General features: G+C 38.7%; 2 protein-coding genes across 2 annotated transcripts in view; one reads left to right on the top strand and one right to left on the bottom strand.

The window, feature by feature from the left end:
- The window catches only part of LOC146461016 (uncharacterized), a 28,866-nt gene extending 23,776 nt beyond the window's left edge, over positions 1 to 5,090 (top strand). Inside the window, exons 3-8 of the mRNA XM_085087472.1 lie at positions 136 to 397; positions 1,721 to 1,849; positions 3,072 to 3,158; positions 3,248 to 3,295; positions 4,231 to 4,290; positions 4,963 to 5,090. Coding sequence (XP_084943598.1) covers positions 136 to 397; positions 1,721 to 1,849; positions 3,072 to 3,158; positions 3,248 to 3,295; positions 4,231 to 4,290; positions 4,963 to 4,972 — 596 coding nt within the window. The 3' untranslated portion in view covers positions 4,973 to 5,090. The remainder of the gene's footprint in view (positions 1 to 135; positions 398 to 1,720; positions 1,850 to 3,071; positions 3,159 to 3,247; positions 3,296 to 4,230; positions 4,291 to 4,962) is intronic.
- A 5,631-nt stretch (positions 5,091 to 10,721) lies between these two features.
- Positions 10,722 to 19,009, bottom strand: LOC146461017 (beta-1,3-galactosyltransferase 5-like). Its single transcript, XM_085087258.1, has 2 exons — positions 18,964 to 19,009; positions 10,722 to 12,585 (listed from the first exon to the last, which is right to left on the bottom strand). The coding sequence occupies exon 2, from the start codon at positions 12,515 to 12,517 to the stop codon at positions 11,471 to 11,473; it is 1,047 nt and encodes a 348-aa protein (XP_084943384.1). The 5' UTR covers positions 12,518 to 12,585; positions 18,964 to 19,009; the 3' UTR covers positions 10,722 to 11,470.
- Between the last annotated feature and the right edge of the window lie 2,149 nt (positions 19,010 to 21,158).

The following is a 21,158-nucleotide window of genomic DNA, read 5'->3' on the forward strand; positions in this document are numbered from 1 at the left end:
ATGATTCAAATAATGTACAAGAAATTTAAGGCAATTAGTTCTGTTAAATGCCTCTTCCTCTTCGACAATTACAATCAATGGTACCATTTTTGAAAGAGGCCATCGGTTTTCACATTCTGCCGTTATGATTCACAGCTACCCAAACTCCATCGCCATCAACTGCAGCAATGATCACAGACAGCCCAGTAACTCCAAGTAACACCAAGGCCACGTACAAGGGATCTACTGACGGGCGTTCCACTGGAAGTAACGAATTTCAACCAGCTGAGAAACAATTTAGTGGAACCAATGACGCTGAGCGGACAGCTCTTATTGTGGTCGCCATTTTGGCAGCTGGCTTGGTGCTCTGTCTTTTGGCAATGGCTCTTCTATTCTTGTGGAAGAGAAGACAACTAAGGTGAGAAGCAGGGTGCTTATTTCGCTTCAGTCTTTCAGTTACACTGCCAGTCCCAGAGAAGGAGCAAGTTGCAAAGTTAAAAAACAAACATATCACATTAAAGCAAGAAAGAACAACATACACATTTAGGGGAACAATTCAAATTACGTGACCTGGACATTGAACACCTCCAGGACCCTCCAGGAAACAGCAATTGCTAACCTTGACTCCAACCCAGGGTTATTTTTGGGATTGCAGAATTAGTGTCATTGCTTTGGCCTTTGAGTCAGTTCTTTGAATTAGGGTTAGTTTTGGGTTAGAGTCTGGGTTTGGTCGTCAACAAGTCACTTGACAAATTTTCTCATCATACTGCAGCACATACTGCAACACCCTAGGGTAACTAGCCATACGGTGGTGTGTTTGTAAAGCCAAAAAAAGTTTGCCCTGAAACGTTAATTTCAAAACTGACCACCCCCTGACTTGCGCTTTGGACTTTGTTTTGAAATGGAGTTCTTGTAAGCTTGTCAGTACCAACTACTTTCTCCCACTAAGTCCTTGTTCTTTGGTTAGACTAACACAAAACTTTCTAGTGTTACTGGTACTAAAAGCTAACACTAGTTTTCGGAGTCTGCGGTATCGAAATGCGAACTACAATGGAAAAAGAAAATTTCATTAATAACACAGGAGAAGTTTGGCAAATCAAACAACACATAATTTGCAAATCAACCAATCTGACCTATATGATTGAATGCCTGAGATGTAACAAAACAGTACATAGCAGAAACTAAACGCATGCTTTGTGAATGCTTTAAAGTACACAGCTTGACATATCTACACGTAAAGTGACTTCTGGCACGTGCATTCCTACTACAAGAGATACTGAAATGAAACGTATTCAGAACCGGTTTATTTGTGCGCATGCGTCGTGTGGTCCCCATTTGCACGGCTTTCAATTGTATAGTCATTCTTTCTTTCACAGCCTCAAAAATTAAACCATTTTTTACAGCACCAGTGGACATTTTTCCTAGGAGGGAGGGAAGTACTGGCGGATTTTTATCCACCCCGATTTAATTTTTCTTAGTCCTTCAATTAGCCGCAATTAAACGTCACAGAAAGGATTAATAAATAGCTTTCATTTCAATGGTCATGCTGACTATCGTTTCACTTATCCCAGATTCAAAACTGATAAAAACTACTCAACCAGACTCAATGCAAGTTCTGAGGTTTAGAGGGGAGAGTGCTGTGTCATGATTACGAATAAGGATTTCGACTCCTGTCCACAATAAAAGACAACACAGGGAATGGCGATTTTAAGATTATATTTTCTATATTTATTATTAACAGAGAAAAAACATATGTGGAGTCCGACACCGAAAAACTTCACATTGAAAACAACAAGACCAACAACGAGGCGAGTGTTCCCGACATGATGGATGGTTTGGCTGTGGAGCTTTATACAGTTGAAGACAACGGGTACGAGACTGATTAAGCTTGTATATGTGGTTTAGAAGGCCTTTCATTCCGCCTAAGTCAGGGGCAAGAGTTACTTTTGTAGGCGTCCTTGAGTAGCTTTAACCTGAGAATATTCCCATATAAAGCGCAACAATAAAACGACGGCTGAGGACGATTACATTTGGGTAAATAGACGGCTATCACACACGATAGCAATGAACTCAGTGCCTGGCCCAAGTGTCGGGGATCTGCACTTTTAAATTTGAAATTTGTGGTCGTGGTTCAAACATTTTTCTATCCGCCAAAAAGCAACGAAACGAAACTACAACTACGTTTACCAGCGAAGTAAAGGTCGATTGTGGACCAAATTACTCTAGCACTACTTTAGATCTTTATTTTACAAACTACAAGAAAACAGCAGAAAATTGAAATAGATTACGTTCAGTGGCACATTAACACAATTTTTACTGACTTGTCAAGGCCAGTGCTATATGAACCGTTTAGTTGAACTTATAGGGCACCGTAGCCAGATTCACCAATACCTCCTCCTCCTGGTCCCTTGCTTGGACGACCATCTGTGAGAACAAAGAAAACAATGGTTGACATAGCATTTCATATAGTTGCTCCTCTCTTATGGAACAAGTTACCTAGGTCTGCAAGGGAAGCAAGGAACTTGGATTCTTTTAAGACTATGATTAAAACATTTTTATACAAGGAATCATTTCAGTTATCTTAGTAATTTTCTTTTAGAAGTTCTTCTACAGTGATTTTTATTCTATGTTGATTTTAAAATGTAAATAGTTTGTAAGTTTTATTGAAAGATTTGTATCATTTATATTATAGGTGTAAGTTTAGTTATTAAGTTATATGCTATTGTTATGCGCTTTTGAATATTGTATAGAAAAGGCGCAATATAAGTAATAAATTATTATTATTATTATTATTATTATTATTATTATTATTACTAAGTTAAGACGTATCCTAAATATTGTTGCATGACAAAAGTCTATTGGTGGACTAACAATAAGCTATTGTTAAGAAACAGTACTTAAGATATATTTTAACTTAAGAGGGCTTTGTAAATCTAGCCCCCAAGAAAATTGGAATGGTTAAGTAAGTAAAACGTATACTGTACTTTTGCGCAATAGGCCACTTCCGAGTTGCTGTGAACCTCGCTATGGAAGCGAGGCTAAGTGCCTCAGCATAAATTAACATATTTCTTTTTCTGAATTTTAATTCACAGTTACTGTGACATGAGGTCCGCTAACTTGGTACTTGAAAACACATACTCAAAGGAGACAGAACTCAAAAGTTCAGCAGAGGAACCGAGGTAGTCAAAGTACTAAAATATAATTTTCATTTGAGATTCTTACGCATCAAACCTGAGTTAATTTTTGATTTTTTTTTTTTCATCGGCAGTTATGAAGAAATGACTCGAAAAACAACTGACAATATTTTATATGCCAGGTAAGGCAGTGGCTAAGTTCGGAGTTTACACTTTTCCTTTCATAAGAACCTTTCAAAGGATTTTAAGCGTTATTAGCGTAATTTTAAGGACATGCTTAAGTGAATGAAGTTTGTTTAAAAGAGGCTGTCATGCAGTTGCCTGACCGCCGAGTTAGAAATGTGCGGGTTTTTTTCCCACTTAGTTAAGAACGTGATGGTTTGGTCTGAGTAAACTATTTCAGCTAAAAAATACCAAAATACATATCGCGTATAGTAACAGATCACGACAGTGTGGCTTTCTGATCATCATTTCCAACCTATAGTATATTTTCTATTTAGTTTAGATGGCCATAATGTTTACTTAGATACTGTAACAAGAAAAGTAAGAACATCGTTAAGATTTCATCCTGAAATCGTCAAAATTTAAGAACGTTTTGTTGGGTCGGCCTCAACCAAAACAACTAACGTTCTTTAACACAAAGTTTGCATGTACACCGCTCGATTGAAGAAACGTTGTCACCGACATTGCAATGTGTGAATCATAAGCTATGCGAACTGGTGGAATTATGGGATGGTCTAATAAGCATGGCCATATTTCGTGTTTTATTCTCTTTGTCCGCGAGAAATGTGCAAATTTAAAGCCTCAAAAACCTCACTTGCTTTTATTTTAGCTTTATTTTCTAACGACATGAACGTACAAAAGCTCATAGGTCAAAGGTTTCCCAGAGGCTTTTGGGAATTATTGTTCATGATTTATATATACCTTTCACGTGACAACGATTTTTCCATCTATTGTGTATTCAGTTATGTGCCACACAGGTATAAAGGGGGCTGAAGTGCTAAATAAAGACGGGCAATGGGGCTCTAGTTTCTTGCATTTTCTAAGGAAACAGAACGCCGGAAAAATGCCAAGTCGGGAGCTAATTTGTTTTGTTGTTATCTTTTCTTCAACACAGCAACACCGATGAAACAAATACTGCAGTTTTGGATGATCAAAACATGCCCCTATATGACAGGTGCGCCACTCACTATCCTTGTGTTTTTAAAAACGCTTCTTTGTTATACGTCCGTACTTTCCTTTAGAAAGATAAAGGCAAAGCGAAGCTTATTGAACTAGCTCCCAAGCTGTGTCCTGTTCCCCCTTTCAGAAGAGAAAGAGAGGGCCTGGAGAGGAGGCATAGCGTAAAACCCTGTTAATAGACCTTTATCACTCGGTGGCCATGTTGAGTCTCAGGGGAATAAAAGGATTTGTTTTCGCATGGCAAGCCTCGGCCAGACGCGAATTCAGTGCGAGGCTTGCCGTGAAAAGCTTTTTATTGTCCCGAGACTCAACATGGTCGCAGTGTGATAAAGGTCTATTCTATCACCAAAGGGTCACGTGGCCGTATTAAGGGTAGCCAGCGTACATCGTACTAGCTTGTCTATAGGGTAAGAAAGTGAAAATTATAACACCAGCGCAGTAAGGTCTTCAGCAGTCCTCCGAGGAAGAATGTGACACAGTAGAAAATAACACGATAGTGATAAGCTATAACAAAGCGAAGTATAAACGGAAATTCAGACTGCCCTCCCTGTTTATACTCCGCGAATTTGTGATAAAAGCGAAGAAAATGGGCAACAGTAAAACATCCTGATAGTGGCTGCCTTTACGCAAATGTTAATGATCTGTTCTTCTTTCTTCTTCATTTCAGATTGGTGTAATATTAATTTCAGTGCAGTAACTGCCACGTATATCGCAGCGGGCAAGGAGATTGCCCCCAATCTAATAATTTTGATCGCCAAGAAACTAGAGCCGTTTTTGCTTGAGTGTGATTGTTTGGTAAAATTCGCGCCACTTTCTCAGTAACCAATGAAAAACAAGACCAAAACTAATCATGATTTGCTAGCACCCATTTTCCGCGCGTGGTGCCTGTTATATGGTTTCCTTCGAATTCTGATTGGCTCATAGCACTGTTAACGTCTGTTATAACTGGATCACTTAGTTTTGGTTTTACGAAACTCAATCGAAGACGGTTCCAAAAATATTAAAATAAAAAATAAAACAAACAAAAAACCTAACTTTGAATGTTCGTCTTCGTCATCTTCCACCAAGAATTTTCAGTCTGACTAACTTGACGGTAAATTCATTATAAAACTCCTTTTCATTTAATAAGATAACAAATAAGATAACAAAGAACAATCCTTAAGTAGTTCGAAACATTATGATTTATCGAAACATTCGCCCGAAAGGTAACTCCGCAGTTTACTCAATTCGGACGCACATAAACGGCAGGATGTGCAGCTGTAAAGATCTCTACAAATAGACTCCGGTACGTTGTAATACTCTAGAAATCGCATGCGACAGTCGTAAGCAAAAAGTTGTACAGTCTAAATCGGCCTTTACTATTCTTTTCTGAGCCCTGTAACTCTTTCTTGACACCGATGTCATAGAAACAAGGAATCTCTATTCCTCCACCTTGAACCCACACACCCTGAGGCGCACGTTAGTCTGCTGTATCAATATCTCAGCACGCTGGTAGAGTTTTCAATTTTTAATTTGAAGAAACGTTCCTGTTATACGCTCCTGTCTCTTGATGAAAATTTTACAGATTTTGTTTTAACACAGCGCAACATGACTGATGAAGCACGAATAGACATTAAATATTTTTATAATGGTTTGTGGCATAAGCGATACCTTCCCTTGTTGTAAAGTGCCGTAGTTACCGTATTTGTCTTTCACTTGACTATTGCTTGGAAAAATAAACATACTATAGAACCAAGGTCTCGCTAATTTTCTTTTTTTTTTTGGGGGGGGGGGGAGGGGGCGGGGGTGGACTCGCTTCTTTCAGGGGGTCGCTACTTTCGAGATTTATTTTTAGCGGCCACAATGTTTTGACGTTACTTTCGGAATTTTACGGTAAAAGAATTGAATGAGTCCCCCCTGCTCCAGTTTTCCTGATCTTTCTCTCCGTTGTTCATTGGTTGTCAGTACTCTCCGTCTGTACACTCAATCTGATTAGTTCCACATAGCGTTACACACATACCAACGCACGCAAAACCGCACGCCGACTAGAGCCTACTTTGATAAGATCGACATATGTCAAAAATGGTATATAAATGACGACCTCGGGGCGGAGCCTTGGCTAAGTATCTTCCACCCTTCAGGTAGCCGGGAGAAATTTTCACGAAAACCGGACTCAAAACCGAGAGGCTTAGGTCGAGGCTTGAGAACCACCAGCTGTCATGCGCAATAGACCAACGCGGGAATGACCGTGGGAAATTCAAGATGGCGGTCAGAACGAGCACAACAACAACAGAGTGGAAAGTGGAACGAAATTGACTCATTTTTTAATACGTACTCTCTTTGTCAGATATAATTCCAGATAGAATGAGTCAGGGGAAGAGGATTCTGAGGGCATTAACCCGAACTGATTGCTATCCCGAAGGGGACAATTTCGAATGGTTATTCGACTGCGAATCGCTAGCTCGTTCCTTGGAGAGCACGTGGTTTTGTGACGATGTCCATGAAACGAATGTTCTTTCACCGGAGGAATTAAAGAGGTTGGTTCATTTATTCCTTTGACTTATTGTGGTCTTACCAAGGAAAGTTATTAATTTTAATAGGCCTAATCAGTCTCAGGTTAACCTACTGTCAAAATTAATGATCAGACTCTCCGCTGCCTCCCCCCACCTACACCTACACCGGGAGTGAAATCCTGGATATTTTTGGATAACAGCAGTTCACTTGAACGGTACAAATTTTCAAAGGACAAGGTAATTTTTCTTCATGCCAATGTCTATGAGATAATCTTATGCCAGGCACTACCTTTGTCTTTGTCTTAGGGCGCGTTTTTTTTTTATCCACAATTCTGGAATAAGAATGGTTGGTACGGAATGCTAGGAATAATTCGGATTGTCTGCATAAAAAAACCCCCGTCGGTCCTGGCCGAGTAAACATTGCGTAACAAATATGGCGGCCGACGAAGAGGTTGCCATTGCAGCCGTTATCGCAACAATTTTCCTTGTACTTTTGGTACAATGAAATTAGAAGCAATGTCTCATTTTGTCCAAAAGTGTAACCTGATTTTTTCCCTTGTAGAGACGTATTTGAATCCGCAGCGCTCATCTCGCCGTCCGCCATCTTGGATTTTCATTCCCAACATTCTGTTCATTCTGCCCCTGGGAGCAGAATGGATGGAATGGCATTCTGTCCATTCCGGAATAAGAATGCGGAATAGAAAAACGGGCGCATTTTACATTCTGTCCATTCTCATTTCAGAATTGTGAATAAAAAAAACGGACCCTTATTGTCTTATTCCCATTTATTTTATTATACCACTTTATGCCAAAGACCAACTATCTTGTGCAGGTATGCAGACCAATTTGGAACCCACGGCGAAGAATTGCGCATAACCTCCATAAAATGCAGTCTGGGTTACACATAATTGGCTTGTTTTGGTTTCAAACACCATGTACTGCTAAATGTGATCAATTTAGTTTGGCGCGGCATCAGCATGACGTTTGCAATGGGCCTAGTATTTTTTTTCGGTCCTAATTTATGACTCGAACTTGTTAATTGTTCGGTAAGTTTTGAAGATATTCGTTTATCAGGGACTTACATTCTTGATATAAGTAGAGTTTATAAAAAAAATAAGACAATTATTTTCCTTCTTTTAGCTGGGTGTCCTTCCAACAATTATTGACTTGAACCTTCAGAAATTTTTCCTGGGCTTGCAAAATACTTACATTGTAATAATTTAGGCTATTGGACTGAAACTTTATTAACACAGTAGAGTTTGCCATGCAAGTGTCTATAATTGGATTTTCAATTAGATGCTTTAAATTAGTCGAAAATTTTATTAGTTGATAACTTTTATAATGAGTAAATTATATATTTGCTAGCACTGAATGAATGTAATTTCTTGTTTCATCTTTTCAATGTCTGTCACCAATTTTTACGCAAGCTCATTAATAATATATGTGTGGAATGACTTGTAGCCTATCATTTTTGTTTATTTGTTCAAAAATTATTCAAAGTTGTTTGTCAGCCATTCCCTGTGTCAATCACTTCCTCACATTAATGTGATTTCTGCAGAATGATCAAGTTGACAAGATTCTATCAATGTTTGATGCAAGGAGAAGAGTAGTTCTCCAGTGAAACTTTGCGGTAAAATTAGTACATACAGTGTAAATGAAGACAAAGTTGACATCCATTTTCCACTCATTCCTTTGTGAGAAAAATCTCAGCCCTAATCAATAACATAAAGCTTCTTATATAAGCTGGATCCCAGTTGAGCAATATTGTGCATATAATTATATTTGTAAAAATATAGTGTTTGGACTGGAAAGTAATTGGAACTTTCACAAAATGGACCCAAGTAGAGAGTAGTAACTGTTGCTTTTAACCATCCAGATCTTTAGTGCTAACCAACTGATCACCGTAACTTGCAGTGACTCACAAATTGTTAACTACTATAATTAGCACCAGGATTCTCTAGTGCAACTGGGTTTTGCTACATTATAAAGCAGGTCCCTGGCCCAACGCCCACACCTCAGCACAAGGTACAGCGGCCTGTGGCCTGCGACCCAGTTCTAACCCTAGGGCGCGTTTTTTTATTCACAATTCTGGAATGAGAATGGCCAGAATGTAAAATGCGCGCGTTTTCTATTCCGCATTCCTATTCCGGAATGGACAGAATGCCATTCCATCCATTCCGCTCCTAGGCGGAGAATGAACAGATTGTTGCGAATGAAAATCCAAGATGGCGGACGGCGAGATGATCGCTGCGGATTCAAATACGTCCCTACCGGAGAAAAAATCAGGTTACACTTTTGGACACAATGAAACATTGCTTCTAATTTCATTGTACCAAAAGTACGAGGTTTTTTTTCAGTGATGTTTAGTACAAGAAAAGGGCAATTTGGCAATTGATTGCCGACGACATGAAGAAAAATGGCCACTCTCCGTCGGCAGTAAACAGCGAGAACTGGTGGAAATGCCTTACATCTTCGTTCCGGGCGTTTTTTTATGCAGACAATCCGAGTTATTCCTAGCATTCCGTACCAACCATTCTTATTCTATATTTGTGGATAAAAAAAACGCGCCCCTAACCTTAACTTGAGGGCTGAGAAGTGGACTTGGCCATGGGCTTTTGGGCTGCAAGTTGAGAAGTACATAGGCTGAGGGCTATGGGCCTGCTTCCCTCTCCCCTTCCCCCTTCCCCCTGTAAAAGCCGGTTTATACACAGCGCGACCACGACTGCGAACGCGGCCATTGTGACTTTCCGCTGGAAAGTTCGCACGAACCTCCGTTCATACAGCCGCAATGTGTGCTGCCATGCACCATCTCATAAAAATGGCAGCAAACGCCTCAGACACAGATAATTTTGTCGTATAGAATAGCCCTTTTCACGGTTAACTCTGCTCATTTGAATTACAATGAAATATAGCATGTATGTGAGGCAATTTCGGGCTATTTTGTGGTTTTAGCCCGAAATTTCCTCGCATCCACGTTGGATAACATTGTAATGCAAATGAGAAATGTGAAAAGGGCTATTGGGCGTTTTTCAACTTCAACAATTAGCATTTCAGTTTTGTCCGACATGTTCACAACCGGTGTGCAACAAAGTCAATTTTTTAAGCATACCGCATGAACCTGGGCCGAGTTAAATACACGAAAACAAAAGCACTGCTGGCTTTAGTTCACAAGAAAAAGTTCGTGCGACCATCGCCTATACTTTCGCTCCAGGGGCAATCCTGCGACTTTCCGCACGAACCAATTTTCAGCCTCGTTCGTGGTTGCCATGAATATAAACTGATTCATACAAATTGCTTATACGCGATCCAATGAGAAAACAGCGTTCAGCGTTCGTGGTCGTGCTCTGTATTAACAGGCCTTAAAGACGAATTTTCTTATCTTAGCGTGTCCTCAGCGAAATGTTATGTTCTATATTTTAGCCATGCAGGTACATAACATCTATAAATTCAGTATATTAAAATAAAATGTAACATTGAACTCCTAATCAGGTACCGATCGTTAGTCCAAACCGATCAGTACCTTTGCTGCTGAACAAAATTTATTTGAGTTGTTTTACGGATGCACACTTATATACAGTATAAATGTATCAGTTGCTATTCCGAATACAAATTGGTCGCTTTGATAAGCGGAAGAGGACATAGGATGAATTTTCTCAGCATAAGTTACTGGCTCAAAGCGTAATCAGTTATATGTTCCATTGAGTGTACTTGAGCCAAGTACGCTACATTTATACAACAGCCTACAATATTAATTAATAACATACACCAAAATGTAAATTATAGTACTGAAGGAAGATTTAAATCTATAAGCACACCACAAAGTTTTTAATCAATCAAGTTGTGTAACTAGCATGAATCACTTGGACGAAAGAACACAGACGTGACATCTTGGATTTAATAACTAGAAACAACGCAATTCATATCTTTGTACTCATTTGCTTGTGCCCCGGTCAATCAGACAAAAAAGAGTGGTGTAGACTGCGGATAAATCATGAGTAAGGGGAAGCAAAAGGTTGGACTACCCGAGTAGACTTGCTTCGAGCAAAAAAGCAGAATTTTATCGTCATTTAAATGAAATTATCTTTGATTTCCACTTCTTTTTCTACCTATACTCCTTTTTCCAAACGCTCGAGAATTGGTGGCAAATGGATTTTAATGCAGGAGAAGAAGTGAAAATCAAAGACACAAGACAACAGATCAGACGATAAATGACTATTTTATTCAAATATTCAGAAAAATTCTGCTTTTTGCTCAAAAACAGTCTCCTTGAGTAGTCGAACCTCGCTTTTTTAATAGGCCGCGTCCCCCAAACCACAAACACTAAACAACGCATTGGCATTATTTAAAACACCACAGTTTGGTGTAAACCGCACTGTATCCACACCCCCCCCCCCCCCTTCCTCCCCTAAGTCGTGACATGTTAAGTCGGTAGCCAAATTCAGTGATGTTGGATTCTCTGAGTGTTTTGCTCAATGGAAAAATCTCTTGAGTAAACTCACTCTGCCTGAAGTTCAGACTTAGTCTGCAAGAAGCGAGAACAAAGACAGAGGCAGAGCTCTTTACCTCAATCTACTTTACTTAATAATTGAGAATGGTGCAGCTTGGTCATCACTATTTTATGAAATCACACAGAAAACGCTTTTTTTTAATCTTAAATGCCCAAAGCCTGTGTCGAGTCATGTACTAATGTTCAGTATTGTTGCTTCCAGTTTTTGTCATTCTGGAGCTCCGGAGTTGTGCAAGTTCGTGCTCTACTCTTTCCTTCATTGCTATGTTAAACAGTTCCCCCATGCATTGAACCGAGGCTCTATGCTGAGTAAAAGTATCTGGGGAGAGTTTGCACTCCCCCGAGTAACGAAAAGATGGATGTCGCCTTGCTTTAACATCACCCATTCTTTCTACCAGCAGGCCAATGTAAACATCTTCTATTTTGAAAGGCTTCTTGCCGACGTCAAACATTTCCACTAACTTGTGGACCATGTCTGATGATAACGCATATCCTGAACCGGGGCAGTAGTCCGGATACCTTGTTCTGTTGTACTCTTCCACAGATACTACATACTTCCCTTCTCGACGAGGCATCAGACTGTGGTAACAAGTTCCTGTGTAAAGTTTTGTTGTGGGCGTGTCAGGCTTTCGTAGATAGTCCATCAGCAAATAAGGATTAACAAATACGTCGTCATCAGTCTTGAGTAGGTAATGAAAATCGCAGTATTTTGATGCCCATTCCAGACCCATCTGCGTCTTCAAGGTAAGATTACTATACTCATCTTTTTGAGCTCCTCGTATTAGATCTCTGTACATCATTCCCTCAGCTTCCAAGTATTCATTCTGTACGCTGTCATCTGGGGCCTGACCGAGAAGAAACACGGTCTTCCATCTCATCTTCATGGATGGATCAGTTGCCCATGTTTTACGAATGACTGATCTTCTATCCAAGTAAGCAGGGCTGGTAAACACCATAATCAACAGAAATATCTTTTGGGTACATCGTGTTCGAGATATTAAATATGTCTTGTGTGGGAGAATTTCTTCTTTGGCTGGTGATGGAGGCAGTGTTGTCAGTTTTGAAGAAAGTGAGGCTTCCTGATTTTGCAGATCCTTGGTATTCGTATTACATTTCAGATATAAGTACTTGTTCACGATTATGATGGTATTAAAAAAGATGACTCCAATCAGCAGCAAAGCACTGATCATTGACTTGCTCCGTGTCACACTCCCCGCTGACATGGCAAATTGTGTCAGAGGCTTGGACGATATATTTCAAAGAGGCTTTGATAGTGTGACTTTAACAAGAGCTGAAAAGGGAGTTCAGGAAAGAATACGTTAATTTCATCCTTTCATCCTTTTTACCACGGGGTTCCTGTGGCTAGATTATCATGGAAGGCCCTAAATAACTAAAATCAAGAGACCTCTCTTGCTAAAATATTGTTGCATTCCCAAAGTTATCATCTCTCGAAAATAGGGACATCCGATGGCTTATGGTCAAATTTAATTTAATTTAATTTAATTTAATGAGGCTCGAAATGAAATGATCTTTGTCAACTTAGCTCATTTCCATTCTAGTGGTTAATCAGCATCAAATTTCTTCTTATAATATCAATACCGTTTCAACTCCTGAAGTTATAGCAAGGGTTAACCCTTTAACCCCTTATCTTGTTCCCATACCTATCTTATAAAAGACCTGGGAAGAAGTTATTAAAATAACAAGTAAATTCACCTTGGGTGACCCCTTGTATTAAAACACAAATTTTCTTATCTTGTCTCCATACATTTCTTATAAACCTTCTGGGGAGAAGTTGGTAAAATATAAAAAAAAAATATCAGCTTGGGTGATCATATTTGTAACTCTCATGGCTTCAGGGGTTGAATAGGTATAGATATTACAAGGAAAAATTTGATGCAGATCACTGTTTAAGGTTTAATACTGTTAAGGAATCAAGGTACCTTCCGGGAAATCCTACGTGCGCGCGTGATTTTTAATAGAACCACGGACAACTATATATCATTTTAAAGCTAATGAAATGTAAAATCTGAAAATAAAACTAGTTTTCATTTTTGTGTTTTCTATAAGCGCGTGCGAGCTTTCAAACACAAACCTGGTAATGTTCAATTCCCGGGGTTCAATTGACTGAATTACGAGCCTTCGCATTAACGCAAACATCCAAACAAACTGGACTTTATCAATCATGATATAATAAACAAACAAAAGGTTGTGAGGCTTTCTCGATATTCCTATTGGTTCCCGAGAAAAGCAATTGTAAAGTTGGCCAATAGAAAATTTTCATATGCGTGTCACGAGCAAGGCCGTCACGATAAAAATGTCTTGAATTTCGCAAAAGCCTCACATCCTTTTGCAAAATGTCCGACCAACATGTTGGCCAAATTTCACCAAAATCCATCATATCTACATACCCTATTAATTCATTTCAAGAAAGGTAATTTAGTGAAAAACAAACTTTGATCTTTGGGCCTCGAAAGATTTGCACAGTTTTCACACCTCGTTATGGGCGGATGTCAACACAATCATCGTGAATCGTGCCGTGGACCAATCAAAAATGGCGTGGGGCCCCCAAAGGAGTCTCCTGACAAAGCCGGTCTTGGTGTTTTGCCAGAAAGGTCACACCCGGGGGACGGGGGGTACTCCCTTATAAGAGGCTAATGGGGATGTGCCGCTGGATGGGGTCGCATTTTCACGACTGGATTGACTAGAATGGGGTTGCATTTTCAATAGAGTTACTAGAATGGGGTCGCACATTTTCGGATTTTTGGGGTAAGAAAATTCTATTAAGTAGGGATTCAAATGTAACAATCACCTCGCGTTACATTTCGTTCTTGAAAGTAGATGCATAAATAGAAAGTGACTTAGTTGGGATCGCGAAAATTACATTTTCCCAAAAAGTGACTAAAGTGATATTTTATGATATCTTTTTATGACTTTGTAAATTGTTTTTCGTGAACTTACTCATTAACGTCGAATCTAACGAACGAGTGTAAAAAAAGAAAGAAATTTTGCAAAATCCGACAACTTTTTGTAAACAGTAAACAAGCTGGGTATTGTTACGAGACAGTATTATGTAAATCACTTTGGTAGCTAAACCAAGCGAAAGTAACAATCAAGTCCGGTTACTTTTGGAACTTTATAAGGTCCAGGACACTAAAATAGCAACACGTTTAAGTTAGAATGAGAAAATCCAGAGCCGACAACTGAAGAGTCGCTGGCCATAAACGATCTGGCTTTCAATGTGTTTAGCGAATGCCGTCCGTATTTCCCTTGATGTGTATAGAAAAGAGGGAAAGGTAACTGAAGTTATAAGGTTTGGTATTTGTAAAGAAGTCAGTAGATTTAGGTGTTTTCACGACCGTACAGAAAGACAGCTGAAAAAGACTAGGCATGTCGAAAAACTACGACTGGATGGGATTTATAAGCACGGGCTGAATTTGTAAAACATGCTCGGCTCCTACCCCTAGAATGATTTTCTGAGAGGTGAGTTATATTTTTGATTGGAATGAAACGGTTGCCAGAATCTCTGTTATAGCGCCAAGTGAAACATTGGTAAACACCTTCGGACTTCAATTTAAATGATGTTACTTGGGCTTCCCAAAGGGGGAGCAAGTTGAAAATTGCCCTTCGTTTTCTTTTTTGTTTTTTTTTTGTTTTCCTCATGAAGTCACAAATCGCCGTCTGGGCCTTAAAACGCATGCGCAGGTAATCTTGTCGCTGCATGGGTTTGCATGGGTCGGCCATTTTTTAGTCGACGATTTTCGCGTTTTCCGAAGGAAAACACAACTTTTCGAAATGGTACATCGAAAGAAGAACTACTTAGGAATACTCAACAGTTTCGATAGCGGAAATCCGAGAAATAACGGCGAAGAAACTGTGCTTCGAGTACAAATTGTTGTTTTATCCAGGCGACAAGTTAGCAGAGCGCGGACATCTCAAATCCTTATTCAGGCCACGGACTTTCTACAAAATTTTTTAGTACTTCTGGGAATTCAACGGCTGAAAAATTACAGGTTTGATCGTGAATTTGTACTGAAATACTATTCTAATTGACTGATTCTTTATGTTCTGAACAGTTTTTGCGAAAATTTGAAAAACGTGCCACGCACGGGTTGATAAATTCGCTTCGAAATGGACTGATAGTTCCTTCAAATCGCTTTCGCGTCTCTCGTCTCGCATTTAGAATTATAAGCGTTTCTTTCTTAGGCGTAAACATTGACTTTTCTGAATAAATTTTTCCTTCAGGAAAGCATTCTGTCTGTTTTTCTCTCTATTTTAATTGCCAAAACGTGCCAACTGCGTAATCTTGCGTAAACAAACGCATGCACTGGAAACGGATCAAATTTCGCCTATGTGACGCGAGGACAAATTTCATCGATTAATGGGTGAAAGATACTGACATACAGAAATTTCCACGAAACACCAATTTCAATCAGAATTCCCTTATTTAAAAAAAAAAAACTTTTGTAGGGGGGGGGGGGGGATGAAGCCAACACAAGATATCCCTGCCCACTTTGCTAAATCCTGTTGGCCAGATAGATGCACACATAGGTTGAAAGCTCGGATTTTACTGTCAGAACCTTTATTAGATTCTAAAATTTATTACTTAATCGGTCAGTGTAAAACGCAGACTACAGACCGGGCGTAAAAAACGGACAGAGGGTACAATTTAGACCAGGAATATACATTGCTTATACTATGCTGTAAAACAATCGACAAATGACAACTGAGATTTTATCATGTCAACTTCCTGGCGTTTACAGCTGGATATGTCAGGAAAGAAGCCCAAGTTCACGCAAATATGTGTCTTGTTATTCATAGTTTCCATTAATTTTTTCTGTTGGTGATAGACTTTCTATTGATTTGCTTACTTTCTAAAATATTTTTCTAATCATGTCAATGAGTATAAATCATTAATTTTATTTAACAAACCTTTTTTAAAAGGGTAAATCGGAAGAATAACTTCTAAAGGATACTCGACAATTAATTTTAATAGTGGGAATTCGAGAGGTCACTGCAACGACTTTACGCTTCGAGCTGTAGTAAGCTTATATGATCGCAAATCATTACCAGTGCCATGTCGAAAATTATGTTTGAGCACTTGTAGGAATCCACCTCACCAAAAAATTAGTATTTTTAAATTAAAATTTGATTGGCCGATGTTTTGATTGTGAAACGTGCTCCGCACGGTTCAATAAATACGTTCCAAATTTGACTCGAAATTCGTTCTAAATGCTTACGTACACGTTCACTTGTTAGACGTAAATAAATAAATAAATAAATAAATAAATAAATAAATAAAGTTTTCATTTAAGAAGGATTTTGTCTGTTTTTCTGTGTACAGTTTGATGATGAAACGTGATGACTTGACATTTTTGTCCGGGCAAGACGCCTGAAGGCGTTCACGATAGTTACCCACGATAGTTACCCATAGTCACAATCTGTTTAAACGTACAAATGAATGAAAATGCAATTGTAAACACTCAGTTCAGCATTAGAAACAATGTTACTTGGTAGAAAGAGTATCACTTCTTACTGTTGTATGAAAGTGACACAGAAATGACTCACTCCGTTCTAATACAGCTAATACACCCGCTAAACTCAAGGCCACCAATAGGCTCTTTTACAAAGCTGTCGTGGGGATATCAAAACTAGAGATGGCCAGACATGTAAGGACTCAATGGCCGAATTATACATGTCATCAAGTTGTAATAGACCTTTTTACCGATACGGCGGCCATATTGAATTACTTAATTTTACAGTATATTATGGGATGCCCAGGGGGTAAAGAATACTTGCGTGACTGAACGCGCTTATTGTTGTCATTTGACAGTGCTGTTTATACTTTCTAATCACCATTTAGTCATGGCTGATCAACCGGATGAAAACACAAAAGAGTTAAGTATGGAAGAGCTAAATGTATGGAATGTCGAGAAACTGCGAAAATATTTGAGAAATCGTGGCATTGCTATCGCGAATGATACTCGTAAGCCCGACTTGTTATTGAAAGTCTACCAAGCTTCTCAACTACGTTTGCCTTTGTGTAGCACTAAAGAACAACGACCATGTCCAAATTGCAGCAAGAAGAAAGGAAAAGCTCCTTATTGATGGAATTTCGCTTCCTTTCGCGGAGAAACTGGACAATTGGCTGAAGGGAAGCTATTATTTTCCTGACTTGCTGATGAGTGACATGGAAGCGTACTTGTCGAAAAACAATGACATAAAATCCGCGAAGGAGGGAAAAAAATCTATATGAAAGCGGACATGTCACTGATGTTGAGTACAATAAGATATCAGATTGTCTTAAGTTTTGTTATGTACGTTGAAAAGTTATCCCCCAGACGAGAATCGGAGAAGACCCGTACACTAACAAAGATCGCTTCAGTTTTTGCCCCCTTGGGCACCCCATAATATTCAGCAAAATTAAGTTATTCAAAATGGCCGCCGTATCGGTAAAAGGGTCTATTGACTCATCTCAATTTTTCTGTACACACAAAAACAGTTGTGGTAAAGAAAATTTTTTTTCCGCGGTTGAAGAACTTGACAGTGTAAATATACGGTTTCGATTATGACACAATCACGCCCATAACAGGACACAGGCGTCCTCTACTGATAGTAACGTGGAGCAGAATTTACTAGCATTCCTAACATACGTTTATTGAGGACGCACCAGGATCTAGATTATTCTGTTTTGAGACCACAAAGTTGTCATTATCTGTTTTAATTAATGTATGCCGAAAGAATATGATCTAAATTTAATCACCGAGCAAATGATACGTTTTTTTAAATTTTCTTCAATAAGATTATAGACGCCTCAAGGAACCACAAAGATTAAATCTCTGGGTGAAGCGTGCTTACAGAAGACTTCATCTGTTTTCCCTCATGGGGACTGATCTTGTAGATTAGTTGCTTGCAGCTTGTGCCAGTTTACCGTTCTTAAGCAATTCCGTACAAAGTTTGACTGCTTTATCTACGAGATGCTGTTTATCAAGAGCATAAAACCGAAACTTAACACGCAGTCGGATTCAGTTCGCGCCAAACTTTTTACGTAACAATTATTGAATACTTTCGACTCCCTTGTTTATTCCCTAAATATTTTCACTAAACAGTGTATATATATATATATATATATATATATATATATACATAATTAATTTAACCATGCATTTCGAACTTGATAATGACTCGGACAAGTCGTCGAAACGTCGCTAACTCGTTATATCGCTCATTTCTATTCTAAAGTGCCCTACGAAACCTTTTATTATAAATTTTCATTGAAGCTTTAAATTGGCTCAGACAAATATTATTTCGGGAGTATATTTCCAAGCTTTCAGAACGTCAGATAAACTAACATAGGAAATATTTTGATCGCAACAAAGTCCATGAAAGGACCAAAGGTGCCACGTCAAAGCACGTGCTCAGTATTTCCAACAAATTGATTCAAACTCGCTTGAAAATTGAACGGCAAACAAAACCAACTTGGCTCGCAGTCATTTCCTTTCTCTCATTTTCAACTGAAACTGAACGTTCGCAAATTCTGATATCATTGTACTTCGGAAAATACGGTGAACTAAATCTGCTTTTAAAGCAAACCAAAGTAATTCCAGGACCTACTCGTTTACTAAGAGTTCGAAAGTTTGAGGACTGAAGTTCTATGAAAATAGATACTCACCATATTTTCCAAAGCTTATTCTTTAAATATCTCCAAGTCTTCACTTTACTTCACGTCTTTACTTGTCGGCGAGTTTGTTGGTTTGACGTGAAATCTTGAAGATGTTATGAATTTGCATTAGATGCTGGAACCAATCAACAACTGTTAAAACGGCACCAGTGCATATTTCGACAAGAATGCACGCCTTAATTGATATGCTTATGAATTTTAAATATTATATCGCCTTAGTCCTTTCTTTTCTTCGCATGGACAATTCGCCGAAAATAATTTATTGAACAGCGTTGTACAAAAAAGGATGAAAATTCAAGGCTTCTAGTTCCCCCAAAGCAAAACAACAACAGAAGACGACTTTATTTTCAGTAACATTTTAAACAGCGTGTAAGATGCCTTACAACCGATTTTTTTCTTCATCGTACCCATCACAATTTCCTCGAATTTGATGGGTTCACCAGCTGCTTTTTTTTGCACTAATTATCCTGCAAAGCTGTAATGGGACAGAGCAATCGGACAGTTGACTGGAATCCAGAACCACCTCTAATTATCGCCCACATACTTGTAGAACGAATATTAAGCAATTTACCATTCTCTTCCAAGGTCCTATAGTCTGCAACTCTTTGCCTACAGCTATCACTAGTTCTAAGTCTCGTTTGTCCTTTCGGAAAAAAATGCTTACTTTTTTGATCAATCAATACAGTAACTTATCACCCAAATCGAGTTCACAAATTACTTCAGTTTACTTCTGCTATATTGTAAGTATTTAGTTTATCGGTCCCTAGGAGGTCCCATGTAGTATAAAAGCCCTGTGGTTTCTGGTAGCCTCCCAGCCAAATATATCTTCGATGTTTGTATTTATCAGGTTTCTCTTGTATACTCTCTTCTGTAATGGTTACTTTTGTCTCTTTTATCTCAATCATCACTTGGCGAAATGAAATAAATAAGGTTTCTAATGGTATAGTGTACTCAGAAAGTTGTATGAGCCAATCTCATTAGAAACTCTGCACCAAATCCACCAATCACAATTGTTATTACAGTTACTATAGCAACATAAGTCACAAACTTTCCTTTTGTCAGAACGGAGGATTTCTCCACCAACAGTTTTGTCCATCTTTTTTCTCTCTTAAAAATTGTTATCCTTTCAATTAATTAAAGGTTTTTTGAAAACTTTTTTGTTTTCACATAAATTGCATTGTAATGGTTTCGACTGATTAACGTTAATCAACAAGTTTTCATCCTCGTGTCCGACTGTATTTTTGTCACATCCATCTGTTTTCGGAAATTGTAACAATTATGATTAACTCGTAACAGGGCTTCATGTCGTCCGATTCGGTCTGTAATCATACTCGTGATTAAACAAATCGGACTCCCGCAACGAAGTCGTTCGATTTTGTTAAGCAGTCGTATGATTACAGACCGAACTGAACTCCACTCAGTCCTATTGCCATTATGCGTTGTATAAGCTACAAGTAAAAAGACTTTTTCTGCTCACTCGTGATGTTTCGAAAGTTCTCAAATCACACAAGCCGTATTTTGAGACCGTTTTAAACATCAGTGGTACCCATAGATCACAAAATGTACTCGCATTCATACCGTGTTTGAGCAATGTCGTGAAAAACTGAAATCTTGCAGATCAATTTTCACGGGCTTAGTTTTTCTAATTACAAAGAAATGGGTGAAAAGAGGCACGCTGGTCATTAGTTGTCAGCACTCTCCGTTATACTACACTCAATCTGATTGGTGCCACATGGCGCTACACACAAACATACACACCAAAACAAAAACTAATAAAATCAACAGGTCAATAAAGGGCACTACTATACTCCGTTATGATCCGTAACAAGGTGAAAGTGCTTAGTCGCCATGAATGATTGGTTTTTCAACCAAACAAATCCGCTAGGCGTCTAGTCGATCCAAGTTTTGAACATTTGACACAAATAATCTTTTGTTGTTTCTTGTATTATTGACACCAAAATTAACCTTAAGGCATTTCCTTTTAAGCCGTATATGTAGCACTTGATGGCTATGCATTTTCTGTTTGCAGAAGTAACGTGCTAAGCCAATCACAAACGAGTATTTTTGCCGGTCGACCAATAATTTTGACCCTGGCAATCTATGCGGACGCGAACAAGATACCTCTCAAAGAGCAATATGTGCCGTAATGTGGTGAAGTTTTTTTTTGTTGTTTATACTTCTAATAG

This window comes from Pavona decussata, unplaced genomic scaffold, assembly GCF_977016875.1.
Source record: "Pavona decussata unplaced genomic scaffold, jaPavDecu1.1 SCAFFOLD_202, whole genome shotgun sequence".
Taxonomy (NCBI): Eukaryota; Metazoa; Cnidaria; class Anthozoa; order Scleractinia; family Agariciidae; genus Pavona; species Pavona decussata.